The sequence below is a fragment of the Eutrigla gurnardus genome (genome assembly GCF_963514095.1).
Source record: "Eutrigla gurnardus genome assembly, chromosome: 3".
NCBI classification, from domain to species: domain Eukaryota; kingdom Metazoa; phylum Chordata; class Actinopteri; order Perciformes; family Triglidae; genus Eutrigla; species Eutrigla gurnardus.
Genome location: NC_139917.1, coordinates 15436567 through 15453607, shown reverse-complemented (window position 1 = coordinate 15453607; position 17041 = coordinate 15436567). Strand labels below are relative to the sequence as shown.

Sequence of the window (17041 nt, the reverse complement as noted above, 5' to 3'; positions counted from 1 at the left end):
TTTTGTTCTAATAAAGTTAAGAAATCAGTCAATCCAGATGTTTCCTGACGCATGAAAGAATGATCCCGGCAAATTCCATGAATGAGTTCTACGGCTTATATATAAAACATTGGTATCAGATTGATACTCAAAGCTCCCTTATCAGTATTGAGACTGAAAAAGCTTAGGGCTTTACCTCTAATATTTCCCTTATCTCTTTTTCGCTGCTTCCAGTTTATGCTAAGCTAGGCTAAACATGCCCTAAGTCCTGCTCTGTTCTTGACCCACATGGATGGATGATCCACATGGATGGATGGAAAACGGAACTGTGGTTAATCATGAAAACATTTGTAGGATCCTGCATTACATACAAAGACAAGCCCATTCACACATACTGTATGTCCTGAATCAGACAAATGCACACATGCAGAAAAATGCAGGGCGTGTGGGAGCTCTTCTATTCATCAGCTCAACTATAAGAGGGAGGAATACGGGCACACACTCACACACACACACACACTTAAAGTGTAACAGCAGAAACAGGTCGAACAGTTTCTGAGTGTAAACAGGGAATGCTGACAAAGTGAAGACTTTCTCAACATCGGAACAAGGCTGAAGAGCAGAGTGGACACAGGTAAGACTGAATAAAATATATGTGCATCTGTATCGAGTTAACTGTGTGTAGTTAATTGGTAGTAATCATATTTGTATTATAGTTGTTTTGATGATTTTATGTGGTAATCATGTTTTAATGGTAATATTAAAATTTAAAATATGAGGTCACTTTCTTCCAGATTTAGTTAAATAGTGATTCAAAGACATATTTAAATAGCACATGAGATGCTGTTGATTTGGTTTTCTTGGGGATTATGTTGGAAATAGTAATAGAGATTCTCCTATAAGATAAATGCATTACAAATGTTTTAATGTAATCTCATGATAATGTGTAGATCTAATGCTATGTTAGTTTAATGTATGTGTTGCAAAAAAAATGCTTTTATTTCCCTTCTTTCTCCTTCTTCCTCTCTTTTCCTCAGGTGTTTTCACTTGTTGCCTCGTTATCTCTGGTTCACTGCCAGGAGCCTCTCTGTGTTTGCCCCCAGTGTGGAATTACTGCAAGCAGCGGGGCAGAAACAAAGCAAGGGAAAGAAAACAGGGAGTTGAGATAGTTGAGGAAGTTAAGAGAAAGTCTCCTTCTTCATCTCCAACGTCATTGTCCTCCATCATGGCTGCTGGACAGACGGTGTTGTTCGTGGTGGCGGTGGTCCTCTCCCTGCCAGGCCTCGGTCACAGCTTCCAGCCACTCTTCTCATTTGATGGGAATTCCTCCACTCACCGTGACATCACACAAAGGGCGGTCTTCAGAAAGACAGCTGAGGTCTGCCGAGATATTGCTGCTTCTGAGGGACGGGATTTCAGCCTGACTGTGAGTCGGAAAGCCACAGTAAAACAGAGTATTATCTGTTTGTTTTTCTATTGTGTGACATGGGAACAATTTGACACATGTAAATTTGTGGCGGTATATTAATACAATGTTTCCACAGGAGTTGTGGCAGTCAAACATGTAGTTTTACTGAAGGCATTTAGAGACACGACGATGGCAAATTTTAAGTAAATATATTAATTATAGCTAATATAACATATCCTTTCAATAATTTGCACTTGCAGTAACTGAAGATTCCTGCAGGTATAGTGTTTGTAAGCAACCTTTTTGTTTAGCTCTGGCTCCCACACTGCCCATTGTGTCAACATCTTTCACATATTATCCTTATTACAGTTCAGTGTAAAACTCTATGATGCTGTACATTGATTTGTATTGTCCGTGTCTCCAGATTGATGACAGCCTGTCAACCGACAAGGTGCAAAGGGCCTGTTCCTCTACAGGAACCTCCTCTCTCCTCTCCACCGTCATGTTCCAGACTTCCATCGCCAATATGTACTTCAGCAACGCCAAAGTGGACGTGGTTTATGCGCTGAGTGAGGAGCACCATTTCGACGATGAGACCATCCAAGGGGGACGAGATGTGATCACGGCAGGTGATAAAACATTATTTTTCCTACTCAAGACATCCAGGAAACCTCAAACACTTACATATATATATTTCAGGAATATGCAAAGTTTTCAAATGTGTTCCTTTGCTGTCGTGCTGCAAGAACAACGGTTGAAGCAAATGTTTAAAATGAGCTCTTTACAGCCCCCTAAAGGCACGATTATGCAACTTCACCTGTTTCAAAGTGCAGCTTCTGTGTGCACCTGACTCTCTCCATCCTCTATTCTGCCGTTCAGGTGTGGCTGCCGTGAAGGCCAGTGTGAAGCTGGAGAACTTTGTCGCAGGGAGATGGAATCTCGGACGAGTCTGTCACACCCTACAGGTGAGATGATAATCATAGCTGCAGATTGCTGTGGGAACGGTGGTGGTGTTGAGGTGAGAGGTGATTGATGTTTTATGTTCTTTACATTAAGGATTTCTACAGCCACAGTAACTGGGTGGAGCTGGGGAACAGAGCTCCGTACAGCACTCTGATCGAACCAGATCAACCTCTTAACAACCTGGCAGGTAGGATGTATGGTCACAAAGCTGCGGCGTGGTTACCACACATTACTGTCACACTGGACACATTGTTTATCCGTCACTTGTCAGTTGACAAATCCCCACCCTGCCGTGGCATGCAGAACCACACACGCACACATAGAAATCAGCACTTTGTTAATATTTAACTCCACACGCAACCCCGCAGCTTAGTACCCACACAAAGCATGCTTCCTGTTTTGTAAACGACATCTCTAACACTGATTAAAACCAGCAAGGATCACTATTTATTCATTCATAGAAATTATAAATATTTATACCAGTTAACAGATTCAAGTTTGTGTGTTTGTTGTCTCATGTTTTCAGATGAATCAAGCAGGCCACTTTTGATTGACTGATTTTTTCCTGCAGGTCTAAGTACCCCGACCTGTAGAAACTGTACTGGAGGGAACTGTGAGAACAACCTCTTGCCTGACCTGCTGCAGCAGGGGCTCCTCACCTCAGGCTACTTCAACATCTTCTCTTCAGCGAAACCTGCAGGTAACTTTAACACTTTCACATTGCTGTTGTATCCCACTAAGTATGTTGTGAACAGATGTTCGTTTGTGACTTAACAAAGATATTCTCAACTGGTTCAAGGTAAATGCAGCCACGGTGGACCATTTGACCAGACAAGCAGACAGGACCCCGTGGGGGGCATCAGTAAGGACGATGTTGGTTCCAGTCACGGCTCACTTCACCACAAAGCAGCTGATCTGGCTGTAAACGCCACGATAGAGCTACTGGAGGATATCAGATTGGCTGTCGGAGACAAGAACTTCCTGCGGTATGGGCATGCACAGAGATGAATATAGGATGGATGGAGCTGTAACGCCACACAAAAGCATGGAAAATACTTCACATTGAAATAAAGGCATTGATGAAGTGTTGAAACAGCACTTATTTGCATCCTAGACGTCTGGAGAAGCTTGCACTTTTCAAACAACTGGAGGGCTGGATGTCTATGGTTCTACAAATCACAAAATCATGCTTATTGGGCACAAGGTCCAATGGTAACCATCAATCACTGACCCACGATCAGCTGGGTGGGGTAATTATGTTATGTCTCTCTGGTGTCTCCACAGATTGATGGGCCTCTCCCAGTCCTCCGTGCTGTGTTTTGTCATCGACACCACAGGCAGCATGAGCGATGACATAGCGGAGGCTAAGAGAGTTTCCTTTGACATCATCGACAGTAAGAGGGGAACCCAGCAGGAGCCCTCTGCGTACATATTGGTACCTTTCAATGATCCAGGTACAGACGTTTCTGATTGATCATGTTTGAGTAGAGTTTACTGTCAAACGCTGTTTTCAATAGTGTGGACATTGTTCTACTGTAAAATAGTGAACCAGTTATCTTTCCTCTATTCAGGGTTTGGACCTTTGATCATGACCACCAATGCAGACGTCTTCAAAGACAGCATCAACAAGCTGTCTGCCAGTGGGGGAGGAGACATCCCAGAGTTGTGCTTGTCCGGACTGCAGGTGTGATCTGTTTTCAAATTTTCTGTGGAATCATTCATTTAGACAACTGAGTTTTGTAAAGCAACAAAACGATATCATCGCATCACGAAACGATATCACTTAGAGTCGTTAAATTATAAAATGGAATTATTGTCCAGCGATACTTCAAATGAAACCTTTCATTCAAATCAAAGTTTTCATGATTTTTCCTATCCTGTGTAAAACCGACAGCTTGCCCTGACTGCTGCTCCACCATCCTCCGAGATCTTCGTCTTCACTGACGCTCCAGCTAAAGATGCTCATCTGAAAAGCACCATCACTGCCCTTATAGAGAGCACAAAGTCTTCGGTAGGAGTTGATTTTTCACCACCCTTGCTCTTCCAATATCAATACATTCCGTAATGAAATTAAGAAATAGTTCATCCAAAATTGTGGACATTATATTTTTTTATCTCACCTTTTCAAGTACTTTCCTCCTGTCCTGTTAGGTAACCTTCATGTTGACAGATGTCCTGGCCAGTCGACGGCGCCGCAGAAACCTTCAGGGCGTGATGTCACGTTCAATGAGCCAATTAGACGCACAGCTGTACCGTGACCTTGCCCAGGCCTCTGGAGGTCAGGCCATTGAGGTCACCAAGTCAGACCTCTCTCTGGCTACAAGTGTAATAGAGGATTCATCAGCCAGTGCTGTGGTAAGACATTGAAAACGAAAATCATACCTGGCTGAAGTTTCAGACCAATTTCCAAACTTCCCTTTCTAAAGGTCTAGCCCAGGAGATTCTCCAAGTCAATATTAACCGGTAGAGATTTAGTCATTCATGCTTTCAATTGTTTTTTTGTTTTTGATGATTGTAACTTTCTCTACACATGACTTAAACTTAAACACCACAAGGTTTACACAAATTACAGATTGTCCAAAAAGCAGCAGCCAGTATTGAACTTTAAGGCCTGCTCTGGACTGGCACCTAAGATCTTCTGACACCATTTTTTTTAACTTAAATTATTATTTTATATGGTTTTATTTTAGAAATTGTATTTTTTCCAAATTGTGTAGCTTTGCTTGTTGTTGTATAACTTTTTTAACTATTTAATTGTTTTTCCCATTGTTTGTCTGCCATTTCTATTTTGTAAAGCTCTGTATAACCCTTTGTTTTTCAAAGTGTATGATGTCCTTTCTTCTCTCAGGTGACAGTTTTTCAGGTCGTGAAGAATCCCGGAAGTCCTGATAATTTTACGTTTCCTGTTGACGGATCACTAAGGAACATGACTGCCTACATTACAGGAGCCTCATCGCTCACCTTCCATCTCACCAGCCCCACAGGTGTTGTTATTGCTAATGTCCTTCAAAATAAGTGTACTTTCCGTTGTTCCTTCTGACTTTTACTTTCTCCACTCGCTGCCATTAGAAAAGTCTATCCTAACATTGTGGTTTCAACACATTTCTTTCTACCCCAGGTGTGTCTCAGAGTTCCAGTCTGTCCAGTGGTCCTCTGGCATCCTTCACCACAGCGGGAAACCTACGTCGTTTAAGCCTCAACACTGACAATCAAACAGGATCATGGGAAATCAGCGTTAACTCTGATAAGCCTTACTCTGTCAAGGTCACAGGTCAGTAGTATGATAGAGATCACTTTATCGCCTGAGAGAGTTAAAGGAGATTTTCTGATTTTATTCAACGGGACTTTGCTTACAGTTGTGTTTGTCAGTGTTGTGCAATGGTGACTTACTGATCAGTGTAAGTGTGTGTGTGTGTGTGTGTGTGTGTGTGTGTGTGTGTGTGTGTGTGTGTGTGTGTGTGTGTGTGTGTGTGTGTGTGTGTGTGTGTGTACATCAGGTCAAAGTTCAGTGAACTTCATTTTTAATCTTGTGGAAGCTCATGAAGGAGCCCATGGGGACTTCAGTCTCAAGGAGGGACGTCCTCTTTCAGGTCAGACCACTTTCATAATTATTCTCATCCTCATTTTTAGTTTGTACAATTCTCTTGTGCTTTATGTTATAATTCATCTTTTTTTTTTTTTTAGAATCAGCATTTGCCGTAAATCTTTTACAGTCCCCAAATTGTTAATTGTCCAACCCATCAGCCCAGAACTAGTCTGTCTCTCCAAGACCCTCTCGATCATCTTTGGTTATGTACAAATACTGTTCATGTCTAATGAGCCAGCTGTCATAGTGATACTTTCTCTCTCGTCGTGGCTTTCAGGTGGTAACGCCAGCCTTTTGGTCACGGTGACAGGAAGTGACACAGTGAAGGTCACCGAGGTCACTCTGTTTGACAACTCAGGGCCAACGGAGGTCAACGGATCGCTGCAGGCATGTCAAACATTTCACTTGATGAACTTAAAGGACCATTCCCAATAGCTCAAGTGTATACTATACTCTTTTGCTTGCCATGTTTCATATACAAAGTATGTGTTGTGTCCTACTTTAAAGAAAGTCATTGATTGTAGTTGATGTCACTCTGCTTTCTTGAATCTGACCCTTAAAAACAATAGAATGTCCTTGAATGCTCCATAGAGTCTAAAAGAAGCTCTAGCAAGCCAAAATTACACAGAAAGTCTTCAATGGACAACAGTTCCACTTCTTGGCATGCTGAGGTGTCGAGTTTTACAATATTGCGTGTTTATATTTGTCATTCTGATCATCTCATATTCCTACTTTCTCTGTCTGTCCTCTACAGTCGATGGGTAGTGGTAACTTCCTGGTAACATTCAGTGGAGTCCCAGCAGGTGACTTTGTGGTCCGTGTCAGAGGAGAGGACATCAGCTCTACCTCCAGGTCAGCCCATACCGGCTTCCAGAGACAGGCCTCTACACAGATCAGGACCTCCAGCATCTCCGTTACTGTGAGCTCAGTCACATTCACTTTTCTGTCTCAGTAAAAGCGTTTTCTCTTTACATTTCCCTTTATTCTGCTCCTGTTTTTCTCTTTCTGTTCAGGCCCAAGCCAACAACACTAACATAGAGCCAGGCTCCACCATCTCCATCCCTTTCACGGTCTCCACCACCACCAACGGGGTTGTTAACGACTCTGCAACCGGGACGTTCACGGTGCGAGCCAACAATGACCGCAGCTATACTTCCACTTCCCCCAGCACCGTCGCCATGGACGCTGGCAGTGGAGGCAAAGCCAACGGCACCATCACCTTAACAGCACCAGCCAGTGCTGCATCGGGAACAGACGTGACCCTGACCATCGAGGCAGAAAATGCAGCTGCCACCGACATCAACTACGCAGTCCTCAGGTTGTCTGTGGCTGCCAAGGTAAGAGGCAAACCACCTGTACTGCAGGTGCATGTGGAATAAAAGGATTTGATGGTGTTGCTGCTTTTTGGTCACATTATGTAGACTAATGTGTCAGTTCTTAATAACTGCCGATCACATGAATTGCCCAGAATTTGTTCTAACTCTTTTCTTAATGATTTGATTCCTGTCTTCATCTCTCCCACTTCCTGTTCCCGTGTCTCCAGGTGACAGATTTTACCCGCCCGGTATGCCAGGTAGTCAGTTCATCCACCAGCTGTCCATCCTCTTCATCGCTCTGCTCTTCCTCTCAGTGGGAATTCATCGCTAACCTCACCGATGGTGTCAACGGAACTGGCATTGACAGCGTCGCTATCCGCAAAGGGAACGGTACCCTAAATACCAGCACAGTGGCCGGGGCAGGGGGCGAGGACGTCACAGTGGCTACCTACAGCGCCTCCTGCTGTTCACAGAATGTAGAGCTGGCTGCTGTGGACCAAGTAGGAAATGTGGGGAAATGTGTAGGACAGGCGAGAGTAGCAACCACAGCTGCCCCTGTGACTACAGCTACAACTAACACAACATCCACCGGCGGGCACGCAGTGAGCTTATCACACTGTCTCTGGATCAGTGTTGTGGTTTCTCTCTTTTGGAAGTAAAAGGGATACATGGAAATTACACTGTAAATGTGGAATCATAGAGCATAATCCAGTGTCCCCGCAGGAAGTCTTTTATAATTGTCTTTCTTTTTTTTTCATCAGTTGTGTTGTATGACCACTGCTTGAAGAAAATACTCTAATTAACTAGTATTCATTTATTTTTGGAAAAAAATATATATCTTTTATTTTATTTTGCTGCTCTTAAACATTTAAACAACACTTTATTTATATGCCTGGTGGTGTGTAGATTTGCTGCTGCATGTAGAAATGCTTGAAGCAGCCATTACTGCTATGACTGCTAGATGCCAGACTAAACTCAATGGAACATATTTTTCAACATGTCGCGTTAAAGAATACATTTCTCCTAATGTTGGTGGCACATTTGAGAAAGACTGTTGTAAAAGGGGATATTCAGTTTGAAGAGAAGCATGTCTGTTGATGGTGGAGAGAAATAAACTTCCTGAAAGAGGCCTGAGCCTGACATGAGACATGCATTGTTGCTGGGATTAGACTTTTAATCCTGAAATACATAAACATATTCCATCCATTTGAGTCCAGGGTGTTGCAGGAAATATTTTGTGATGTCTACCTTTCTCTGCTCTGACAACTTCAACAAAAGGACCTTAAAACCTCTTTTCTTGTAAATGATGAGGTCCTATAGATGTATATAGCAGTTTATGTATATGGCATACAGTCCTGCACAGCAGACCTGTATGCCATTAACACGAGGGGTACATAGTTGTCCCAGTCAGCGGTGGTGTTTAGCTGTCAGTGTGGCCTGCTGCTGTGCCAGTGTGGAGGAGTGTAGTACTGGTGTTGTGGGAGTCAGTTTTTCACACATGGCAGCAAAAACACAGGACTTAAATGTTCTGCCCTGGTTTATATGGATGGCTTCGGGGCCTCCATGTACACAACACACTACTGCTGGGGAATACCAGTGAGTACTCCATCCATCAGTCTCTCAAACGTGGCAGGCGTATTGTAGAGGCCAAACAAATGGACTTGCCATAAGTCACCATTAGTAGTGAGGGCGGTCTTGGCTCGAGCCTCAGGGATGAGGGGGAGCAGCCAATACCAGCTCTGCTAGTGTATAAAAAGCCATCGTCTAGTTGTTGAAAATTGTCATAGCATGTTCAAATTTCACAAAAAATGTCATAGCATAGCGTATCGGAAAAAAGAGTCTGTATAGTATGTTGAAAAAAAGTCAGTTTGGTATGTCAGACAGGTTATAGAATGTTTTAAAGAAATCATCAAAAAGCCATTGTATCATTTGCTAAACAAAGTCTGACTATAGTTTGTCCAAAACGGTCATAAAAGGTCATAGTTTAGTTATTTTGTTTTTTCAAGTCTACAGCAGGTCGAAAAATATAGTATGTTGAAAAAAATCATAGTATAGTATGTTGAAAATGTAACCCTAACCCTAATGTCATAAAAAGCCAGTCTAGTTTTTCGAGAGAAAAAGAGGTCATAGTATGTTGACAATATTCATAGAATGTTTTAAAAATTAATTAAAAAGCCTTTGTATCGTATGTCAAACAAAATCTGAGTGTAGTATTTTCTAAAAGTCATAAAAAACAGTCTAGTTTTGGTTTTTTACTCATAGTATACGATGTAAAAATTTCAACAACAAAAAAAGTCATAATATAGTATGTTGAAAAAAGAAACCCTAACATAAAAAAACTATAGTCTAGTTTTTCGAGAAAAAAAAGTTATGTTGACAAAAGTCATAGAAGGTTGTATTTCAAACAAAATCTGAGGGTAGTTTGTCTAAAACGGACATAAAAAGCCAGTCTATGTGTTTTGTGTTTTTTTTACATTCTATACTATGACATTTTTAAAACGTTTTAAACAAATACACTATGGCTTTTATGACAAACTATACTCAGACTATGATTGACATACGATGTGATGGCTTTTGAGGTCTTTCCCCTTTTATGTTTCAGGTCTGCCATACCCCTTCTGCCTGATCACTCACACCTCATCATCACCTAATCAGTGGATCGGCATATTAACCCTCAGCACCTGTGTCCCCCTTTTGTGTTCCTGGCCATGGGCTGTTTTCTGGGCTGGTGTGTTTGAGTCTGTGGGACTCTGGTTCTTCTGTAGATGTTTGAATCTGTTGGGTTCTGTGTGTGGTGCTGGTGACTAGTGTTACTGTAGGGGTTCCCTGTAGTGATGGGTAGAGGGAAGCTTCGAAACAGTTCGAAGCGATGTTTTAGTCTGTGTTGAAGCCTTGAAACGAATATGAAACCTGACTCTACAGTGGCATCTAGTGGCCACTTCTGTGAACGACAGGTCTGGCCAAAGAAAAGTCCTAATTATGTGCCACTATGAAATGAGCCGGTCTTAGGTTTCCTTTATTGAAGTAGAATACAGGTTGAATTAAAGAAACATTATTAAAAATAAACAAATGACACATTTTTATATGCAATACAATAATCAAAGATTTTTATTCAGAAATAATATTTGTTCAGCTCTTTTTGAGCTGAGTCTGTTTCTTTTTTTTTTTGGATAACACTGTTGCAGGGACACTTAAACATGTCTTAGTCAGTTGGTACAAATTAGGGAAAACAGCACGTCGCTCTTGCCAGTATTTCAAAGGATCTGCCCGTCTTGGAATAGCCGTTTCGAAACATAGAGGCGTTCCTTCAATCACTGAACTACAGTCACGTGACACGGGGGTTTCAGAACCGCTTTTCGGCACAACATTTCGAAACGTTTCGATCCGGGACTTCAGAGAAGCGCCGACACGCCCGTTTCGGAAGTCACATCACTAGTTCCCTACCATTTTCTCCTGTTTTTGTTCAGCTAGGGAGCTAAGCTTTGTGTTTTAATTTGCTAGTTAGTTTTGGCCTTGGAGACCCTGACGACTTGGTTGCTCTTCCTGAATTCAGTTTGTTTATCGTGTTTTCATTGTAATAAATAGTATTTCTTGCCCTTATTGGGTTCCAGCAGTTTTGGGGTCTCTTGCCTTGTTGCCCTCCACACTGTATTAGGGTTGTACACTACTATTTCCTTTCATTAATGTATTTTTTTTACTTTATTTTTACCGCATACTGCACTATAACTTCCGATCACCTTTTCCGTATATTCTATCATGACTTTTTCTGGACTTTTCTTCCACATAGTATGATGTTTGACGACCTCTTCGCATGCCTTTTTATGAGTTTTTACCAAATACTACAATATGACTTTTCCACCAAATATTATAGGATACTATGGCTTTTTATAAAAATTATTTTTTTTAATGATTTTTTTAAACATATTATACTGTGCCTTTTCATGACTTTTTCTACTTGGACTTTGATGTTTTTACTTTCTAAACAATTACTTGTTTCAACATTTGACTTCTTGTTAGTTTTTGCATTGATTTTTTTAAGACAAAAAACAAAAACCTTTTTAACATGACTTTTTTCAACACAGTATACTTGCATCGTCATATTCATGTATAATATTAGGGTTAGTTTTTTTTACCTCACACACAACTGCCTATTTGTTCTGGGCCTCTTTTCAAAAGTGTTACGCAGTCAAATCGATCATTTTGATGTTTTTGTACTTGGGTATTTCCATTTTATTCTACTGAGTAAAAGTTTGAGTTTTATCTGAATTTATAATATTTTGTAAAATTACTACTTTAACCTCAGTAAAATATCGTAGTACCTTATCCACCATTTCCAGTTATGAGCCATATTTAGCCAGTTATGGTAGATTTTTCCTTTAGATGTTTGCCGCAGATGCATGTTGAGTGAAGATCACCATCCGCATAAAGAGGGCAACGTTGCACAATATGGTTCCATGGACAAAACATACATTAAGAAACATGGTAAACAGAAAGAACAACACTGTTGCAATAGCTAGTAAAGTTTATTTGTCTATTTCAGAAAAAAGGTAAAACAATAATTACTACAAACAACCAAATGAACCTCAGAGGGAAGTAAAAATATAACAAATACAATAATAGTTAAAGTGGAAGAACTGAGAGCGACTTCCAGCAGTCAAACATGAATGGCACGTTTGGGAACACGTTTCATGAAGCAGGATTCATGTAGAAAGCTGGATAAGCCAGACTCACATCAGAGTGAAGGACACTGGGAGAATTCCAGTTTCACTCACAGGAGTTCAGCTAACTCTGTGATCCTGGTTGGTGAGACGGGTCCCATTCAACAGCGGGACAGCCAACAGCTTGGTCAAATGCAAACTGTATCAGGGGGAGGGGATGAGGAGCGAAAAGCTTGGTCCTTTTATCCAAAGAAATAACGATCAACTAAATTCGATTTTCCTTCAAACAATACAGCAACCACAAATTCATATTACAGCAGGTTTACTACCAAAAAAAAGAAACAACAGAAAAGCCAATTACCTCTCGATTACCATAAACGAGAAAGCAGCCACCCGACTAAAAAGAAAAGCTTAATTTCGTTTTACAACTTGTACAAATAATTCTGCCCTGCAGGGTCACCAAAAGCAACTGGAGAGTCAAAAGTGCACCACTACAATGAGGAATCTTGATACTTGATTGAGAAGACTAAACTTGACAGCATTCTGCACCCTAAATAGATGCCAATGACTTCATAGAGAAAGACACATATCACTCCAAAATCATGTCCGTGGAGACGTAATCCTTATCGCACAAACACTAAAGAATATCCTTCTCTGTCTATTTGAAATCCTTGAGCACATTCATGTCGCATCAGTGATACAACTTGGAACATATTCAATGTAAGAAACCTATGATATCAGTCATCAACAATAGTATTTACATGACCTAATATGTTACTCTTTTAAACAGAGCAGAGCTTAATGTTATGCATTTGGATATTACTTTGCATCCTATTTAACAGCCCACGGTAGATCAAACGTATCCCTGGATCTCTGTGTTCCTGACAAGAGAGATGGTCAATACCAGAGTATGTAAAATCTATACATAGATCAGTTCAGAGGGCAATTAACCGGTATATAATGTGTGTATCCTCAAAAGGCAACGACAAAAGCTACAGTTACAGGTAAATAGCTACAGTTGTTATGTTTTTTTATATTTTTTTAACAAAAGCAAGTGAGAAACTGTACATAATATTAACAATATTTTATGGCAAGACCACTGAGGACTCTCTCCTCGAACTGCTCCCTTCGAAGTCACTACGCTGTATTATAGGACTTTGGTCCGACAAACCCAACAAGACTGTTATGCAACATATTTCTTCCTCGTCAAATAAGGTGTCAAAGACCGGAAAAGTGCAAAAATGCATTTGCGCTGTGAAGTTCGAAGTCATTTGGGTATGAACAGGGGAACAAAAATGTACTCTATTCCTAAAATATGTTTAAAAAAAAACAAGTTTACCCTGATACTTGAGTGTCTGATGATGTAGTTCGATATAATGATTTTGACCCGATTATCTTGTAGTTGAGCTACTATAATATGGGGCTGTGGCCCAAAATGCAACATTTCAGATAGAAAACAGGCAAAGAAATGCAATGAAATTTTGTGTTTCTATAGACGAAATATTTTGGTTTACTCCCGCATAGGTGACGATACAACAGTTGCATGCAGAGGCACTGAGTTGAAAGAGTTTGTAGGCCTATATTCTCATGGGCATGCTTACATTTCACTCCAATCCTAAACAGAGCTTCCAAAGTTGGCATTCATTGTTTTTTCCTTCATATAGTTGCATTCCATCACCAAATATACTGTATCAATCCATTCATTTACAGTATATACATATATACTTCACATACCATGTATATATGTTGTGAACATTCCATGCAGCACATAAAAACCCTTTATTTGAGCAATATCGTGTGGAAAAAGTTTTTTTTTTTCCAAAGAATAACTTGCTGTCTGTATTTCTCAAGGGTTTGGGGTTGTAACTAGCAGTACAGGTCCACCACGAATCAATGGGCACTGCTGAGGATATTCAAAAATCATTTTCCACGCCCGCCAAAGCGTTGCTCTGTATAACCAACCAACACCGGCAAAGTAAGAAGTCTCAGCACTTAGGCAAATGCTATGCAGCTAGCTCGCTTTCACTTGTAATTACCTCCACTGTGCACAAAGATCAGCAAATGCTTAAAAACTCCCCCAAAATGGCCTTGTTCCCACACATGACAATAAAGTGATTTGCTGATTTGCTGAAATTGGATCACATTTATGTCACATGAGATGTCCAGCATTAGTTTCAGGCAACATTTTACTTACTGACCTTGCAGTCAATTTGAGTAGGACATATGCAGTAATAAACGTCCAACAAACTCAATTTCCGAATCGTTAAACTGCCACGTTAAAACCGCAAGTGCAGATGTAACAACAGCTTAAGGTACGTTACTGCTATAATGCAAATGTTCCAAGGTTTCTGATGTGTAAACATTCCAAGGGTAAGTAGTAAAGTAGACTGGTATAGTACATACATAAGTTGCTGTGTTGATATATCTGTGGAGGTATAAAATGTTTGGCAATAAGCAGGGAGAGAAAGGTACAGTGATATCCCTGCATTTGGAGTGTGAGCCAGGTAGAATCGGGGAGACCTGAGGTGTAAACTCTGATTGTACTGATCTTGCATCTGTTGTTTAACTGGAGTTTGGGATGGAAACGATGGGTGCAATCTGATCCAAAGGAGCCAGTTTGGACGGCTCAGGAAACGGCTGCTAAGCGCTCCTGTTGTGAGGGCATTAGCCGTCTTTCTGGTTTGCCTGCGTTTACTCTAACATATTGGGTCTGCTGTGCTACTCTAGTTTGTGGCATTGATTTAATTTCTAACCCAATAAGCACGGCCATTTTACAAATGATAATATTTGCCGGGCTTTTTTTTCGCACACACCACTGGCTCCGTGGCGCTAAGGCAACTACTTCATAGTTCAACAGCTTGAAAGCAATCAGCTCGTCTGATTGAAGAAAACATAATGAAACGCTAAGATCAATTTATTCATGTGCCCCTCAACAAAAAATAATTAAGAGATGCGCTTTTGTTTTGATTAGACATCGCAGGTGGTTGCTATAATAGCTAAGACGCGTAGCTGACTGGACTCACAGGAAGAGGACGTCAGCCATGTCAGGGTGGCAAAGCCTCCAACTGCCTGGATGGTATCAGTGACACTGATGTAGACTTCTACTGTGATTCTGACTGCTGTGTGTCCAGGATCATGGCAAGTCATTGGAGAAAGTGAATGTCTGGCCACTGGTGTTTGGAGGTTAGACGAGTCTCGCTGGGCTACTAAGACAATGGGTTTTGGGGGAATAAGTAAAGCACGGGGGTGGGGGAAGACATCCCAAGGTTCCTCTACTGCTCGTCCATCTCAGCGATGTCAGAGTTGGAGGAGGGAGGTGTGGAGGGTTGGAGGTGGTTTGAAATGGGAAGTGGGCTCACGGAAGACCCTTGGGGGCCACCACTCGGGGCAGAGTCGGGGAGGGTCAGGGTTTCTGGAGCAGACTTTTTGCGGGGTCGATCCTTGGGGACAGAGAGGGACTCGGGCGCATCAGTGCACATGGGGGTGGTGGGGGCGCTGGCAGGGCCGGTGAGGGAACAGGAGGACAGAGGCGTCTCGCTGATGGAGATCGACGGCGGGAAAATCCCGATCTTCTGGTTGGTGGCCTCCTGGATGGTGCGTTCAAACTCTCTCACCTCATCCATTGTCATGTCTGGATTGGAAAAAGATCAATTGAGACCAGTGAGAGTAAGAATTGGGAAAGTAGATTTTTTTTTATCATTAGAGCTACAGGCATACACAGAAAAACAAGTTAAAGTTGGAACAATGCTGAAAAAAAGAAGATTTTGCACTGTTTTTTTCATCAGTGCACCTTGTGTTATTTGAATTACCAAAATGTCTCTAGTGTTCATTTGCGTTGCCAAAAGTTCATATATGCATCATTTAATACAGGACAGAAAGAGTAGATGTGCTGTATGTGGACAATTAAATGCAGCTGTGACAATTTCCTTCAGTCACCAATGCAGTGGGTCAAGTATGAGACAGAGCTGGGGCAATGGGGTAAAAACACAAAACAATGTAAAAGACACATACGCTTGCTTTGTCATGGATCTCTATGTCATCCAGTGAAGATGGGTTTGTTGTGGAATGCTCTTGCTGCTCATGGCAAACTTTTATGTTGGTTTTCTCATGCATTTGTCTCTCGTAATCCCGCACGTCATCCAAAGTCATATCTAGAAGAAGGGGGGAGGGGTGGAATGAGGGTCGAAACGTTGTGTACTCTTCTATAATGGCACTCCGGGTTGGCGGACAGGTGGGGAAGGAGCGGGTTAGGTGGCAGAGGTGCATTCCATGGGTGAGTATAGCGTGTTTAAGAGGATCAGAGCTCATCTAAAGTTAAGGCTTTAGAGGTCAAAGTGCAAGCTTCCCATGACCCAGAGAGGAGACAGCTAGACTAATCCGAGCCAAACCAGGAAGGAGGGGAAAGGAAGGTCAAGGACGCTTCAAGATTAAGGAAAAAAAGGATGAATGATCCAAAGAAGAGGTTGGATCATTGGAGGCACGAGAAAGCAATACCTTTTTCCTCCGGGCATAAATCATTCAACGTGTGAAAAGATTTAGGGAGTATTTCAAGCATCCAGGCTGTGGGGAGTTGCGGTGTTACAGAGGTAGGTTAGTGGTTACAGAGAGGAGAGTAATGGGTTTCAAGGCAAAGATAATGGGCTCATTATCTTAGTGCCGTACAGCTATGGAAGCCTGAGAAAGCAACTGCTGCAAACAGGTTTGCCTCTTGTGCAACCAGACTCAGAGAGGCATCCATGTTTCAGGGAGAGTTTCATTTTGCACTCATGTAAATTTCCAATTAATCCTTAATGAAATGAGTTTTTTCTGTTTTGCTACTACTATTTGGCTTTAATATGAAATATAGTGCCAAATACAGTTCAAATGATTAAAACAGTATTACACTTATCCCAGTACTGTGTCTACCTTTTTACTCGCCATAAACTGATTTATGTGAATTTCTCCAACCAGAAAGATGAAAGAGTGCAGTTTAAGAGTAATTTTCACCATGCGGGTTTGATTTGAAACAAACACTGACCACGACAGTACAGTGTTTGTCATTGGTGGGTTAGTGTTGATGCCAGGAGGAGGATCCATGCTGTCGGAGAATGAGCAGGACTGGCGGTGGCAGGGTTAAGATGCAGGTGGAGTG

At 41.6% G+C, this 17041-nt stretch overlaps 2 protein-coding genes across 2 annotated transcripts in view; one reads left to right on the top strand and one right to left on the bottom strand.

Annotated features, from left to right (window-relative positions):
* Positions 1-493: 493 nt before the first annotated feature.
* Positions 494-8898, top strand: LOC311011614 (von Willebrand factor A domain-containing protein 7-like). The gene is made up of 18 exons (XM_084006653.1): positions 494-613; positions 1017-1405; positions 1812-2016; positions 2267-2352; positions 2444-2537; positions 2922-3050; positions 3150-3336; positions 3635-3804; positions 3922-4034; positions 4245-4361; positions 4502-4705; positions 5199-5334; positions 5469-5621; positions 5848-5940; positions 6214-6323; positions 6691-6855; positions 6950-7273; positions 7480-8898. The coding sequence occupies exons 2-18, from the start codon at positions 1205-1207 to the stop codon at positions 7909-7911; spliced, it is 2919 nt and encodes a 972-aa protein (XP_083862779.1). The 5' UTR covers positions 494-613; positions 1017-1204; the 3' UTR covers positions 7912-8898.
* Positions 8899-11756: 2858 nt separating this feature from the next.
* Positions 11757-17041, bottom strand: part of LOC311011230 (cytoplasmic phosphatidylinositol transfer protein 1-like) — a 62788-nt gene continuing 57503 nt past the window's right edge. Inside the window, exon 8 of the mRNA XM_084006050.1 lies at positions 11757-15541. Within this exon, the coding sequence (XP_083862176.1) occupies positions 15183-15541 (359 nt within the window). The 3' untranslated portion in view covers positions 11757-15182. The remainder of the gene's footprint in view (positions 15542-17041) is intronic.

Bases quoted from the DNA above. Each gene is read 5' to 3' on its own strand.
- LOC311011614 (XM_084006653.1), top strand. From the start codon at position 1,205: ATGGCTGCTGGACAGACGGTGTTGTTCGTGGTGGCGGTGGTCCTCTCC. The intron at 5,335-5,468 runs GTGTTGTTATTG...TTTCTACCCCAG, and splicing joins CCATCTCACCAGCCCCACAG to GTGTGTCTCAGAGTTCCAGT. The intron at 6,324-6,690 runs GCATGTCAAACA...TGTCCTCTACAG, and splicing joins AGGTCAACGGATCGCTGCAG to TCGATGGGTAGTGGTAACTT.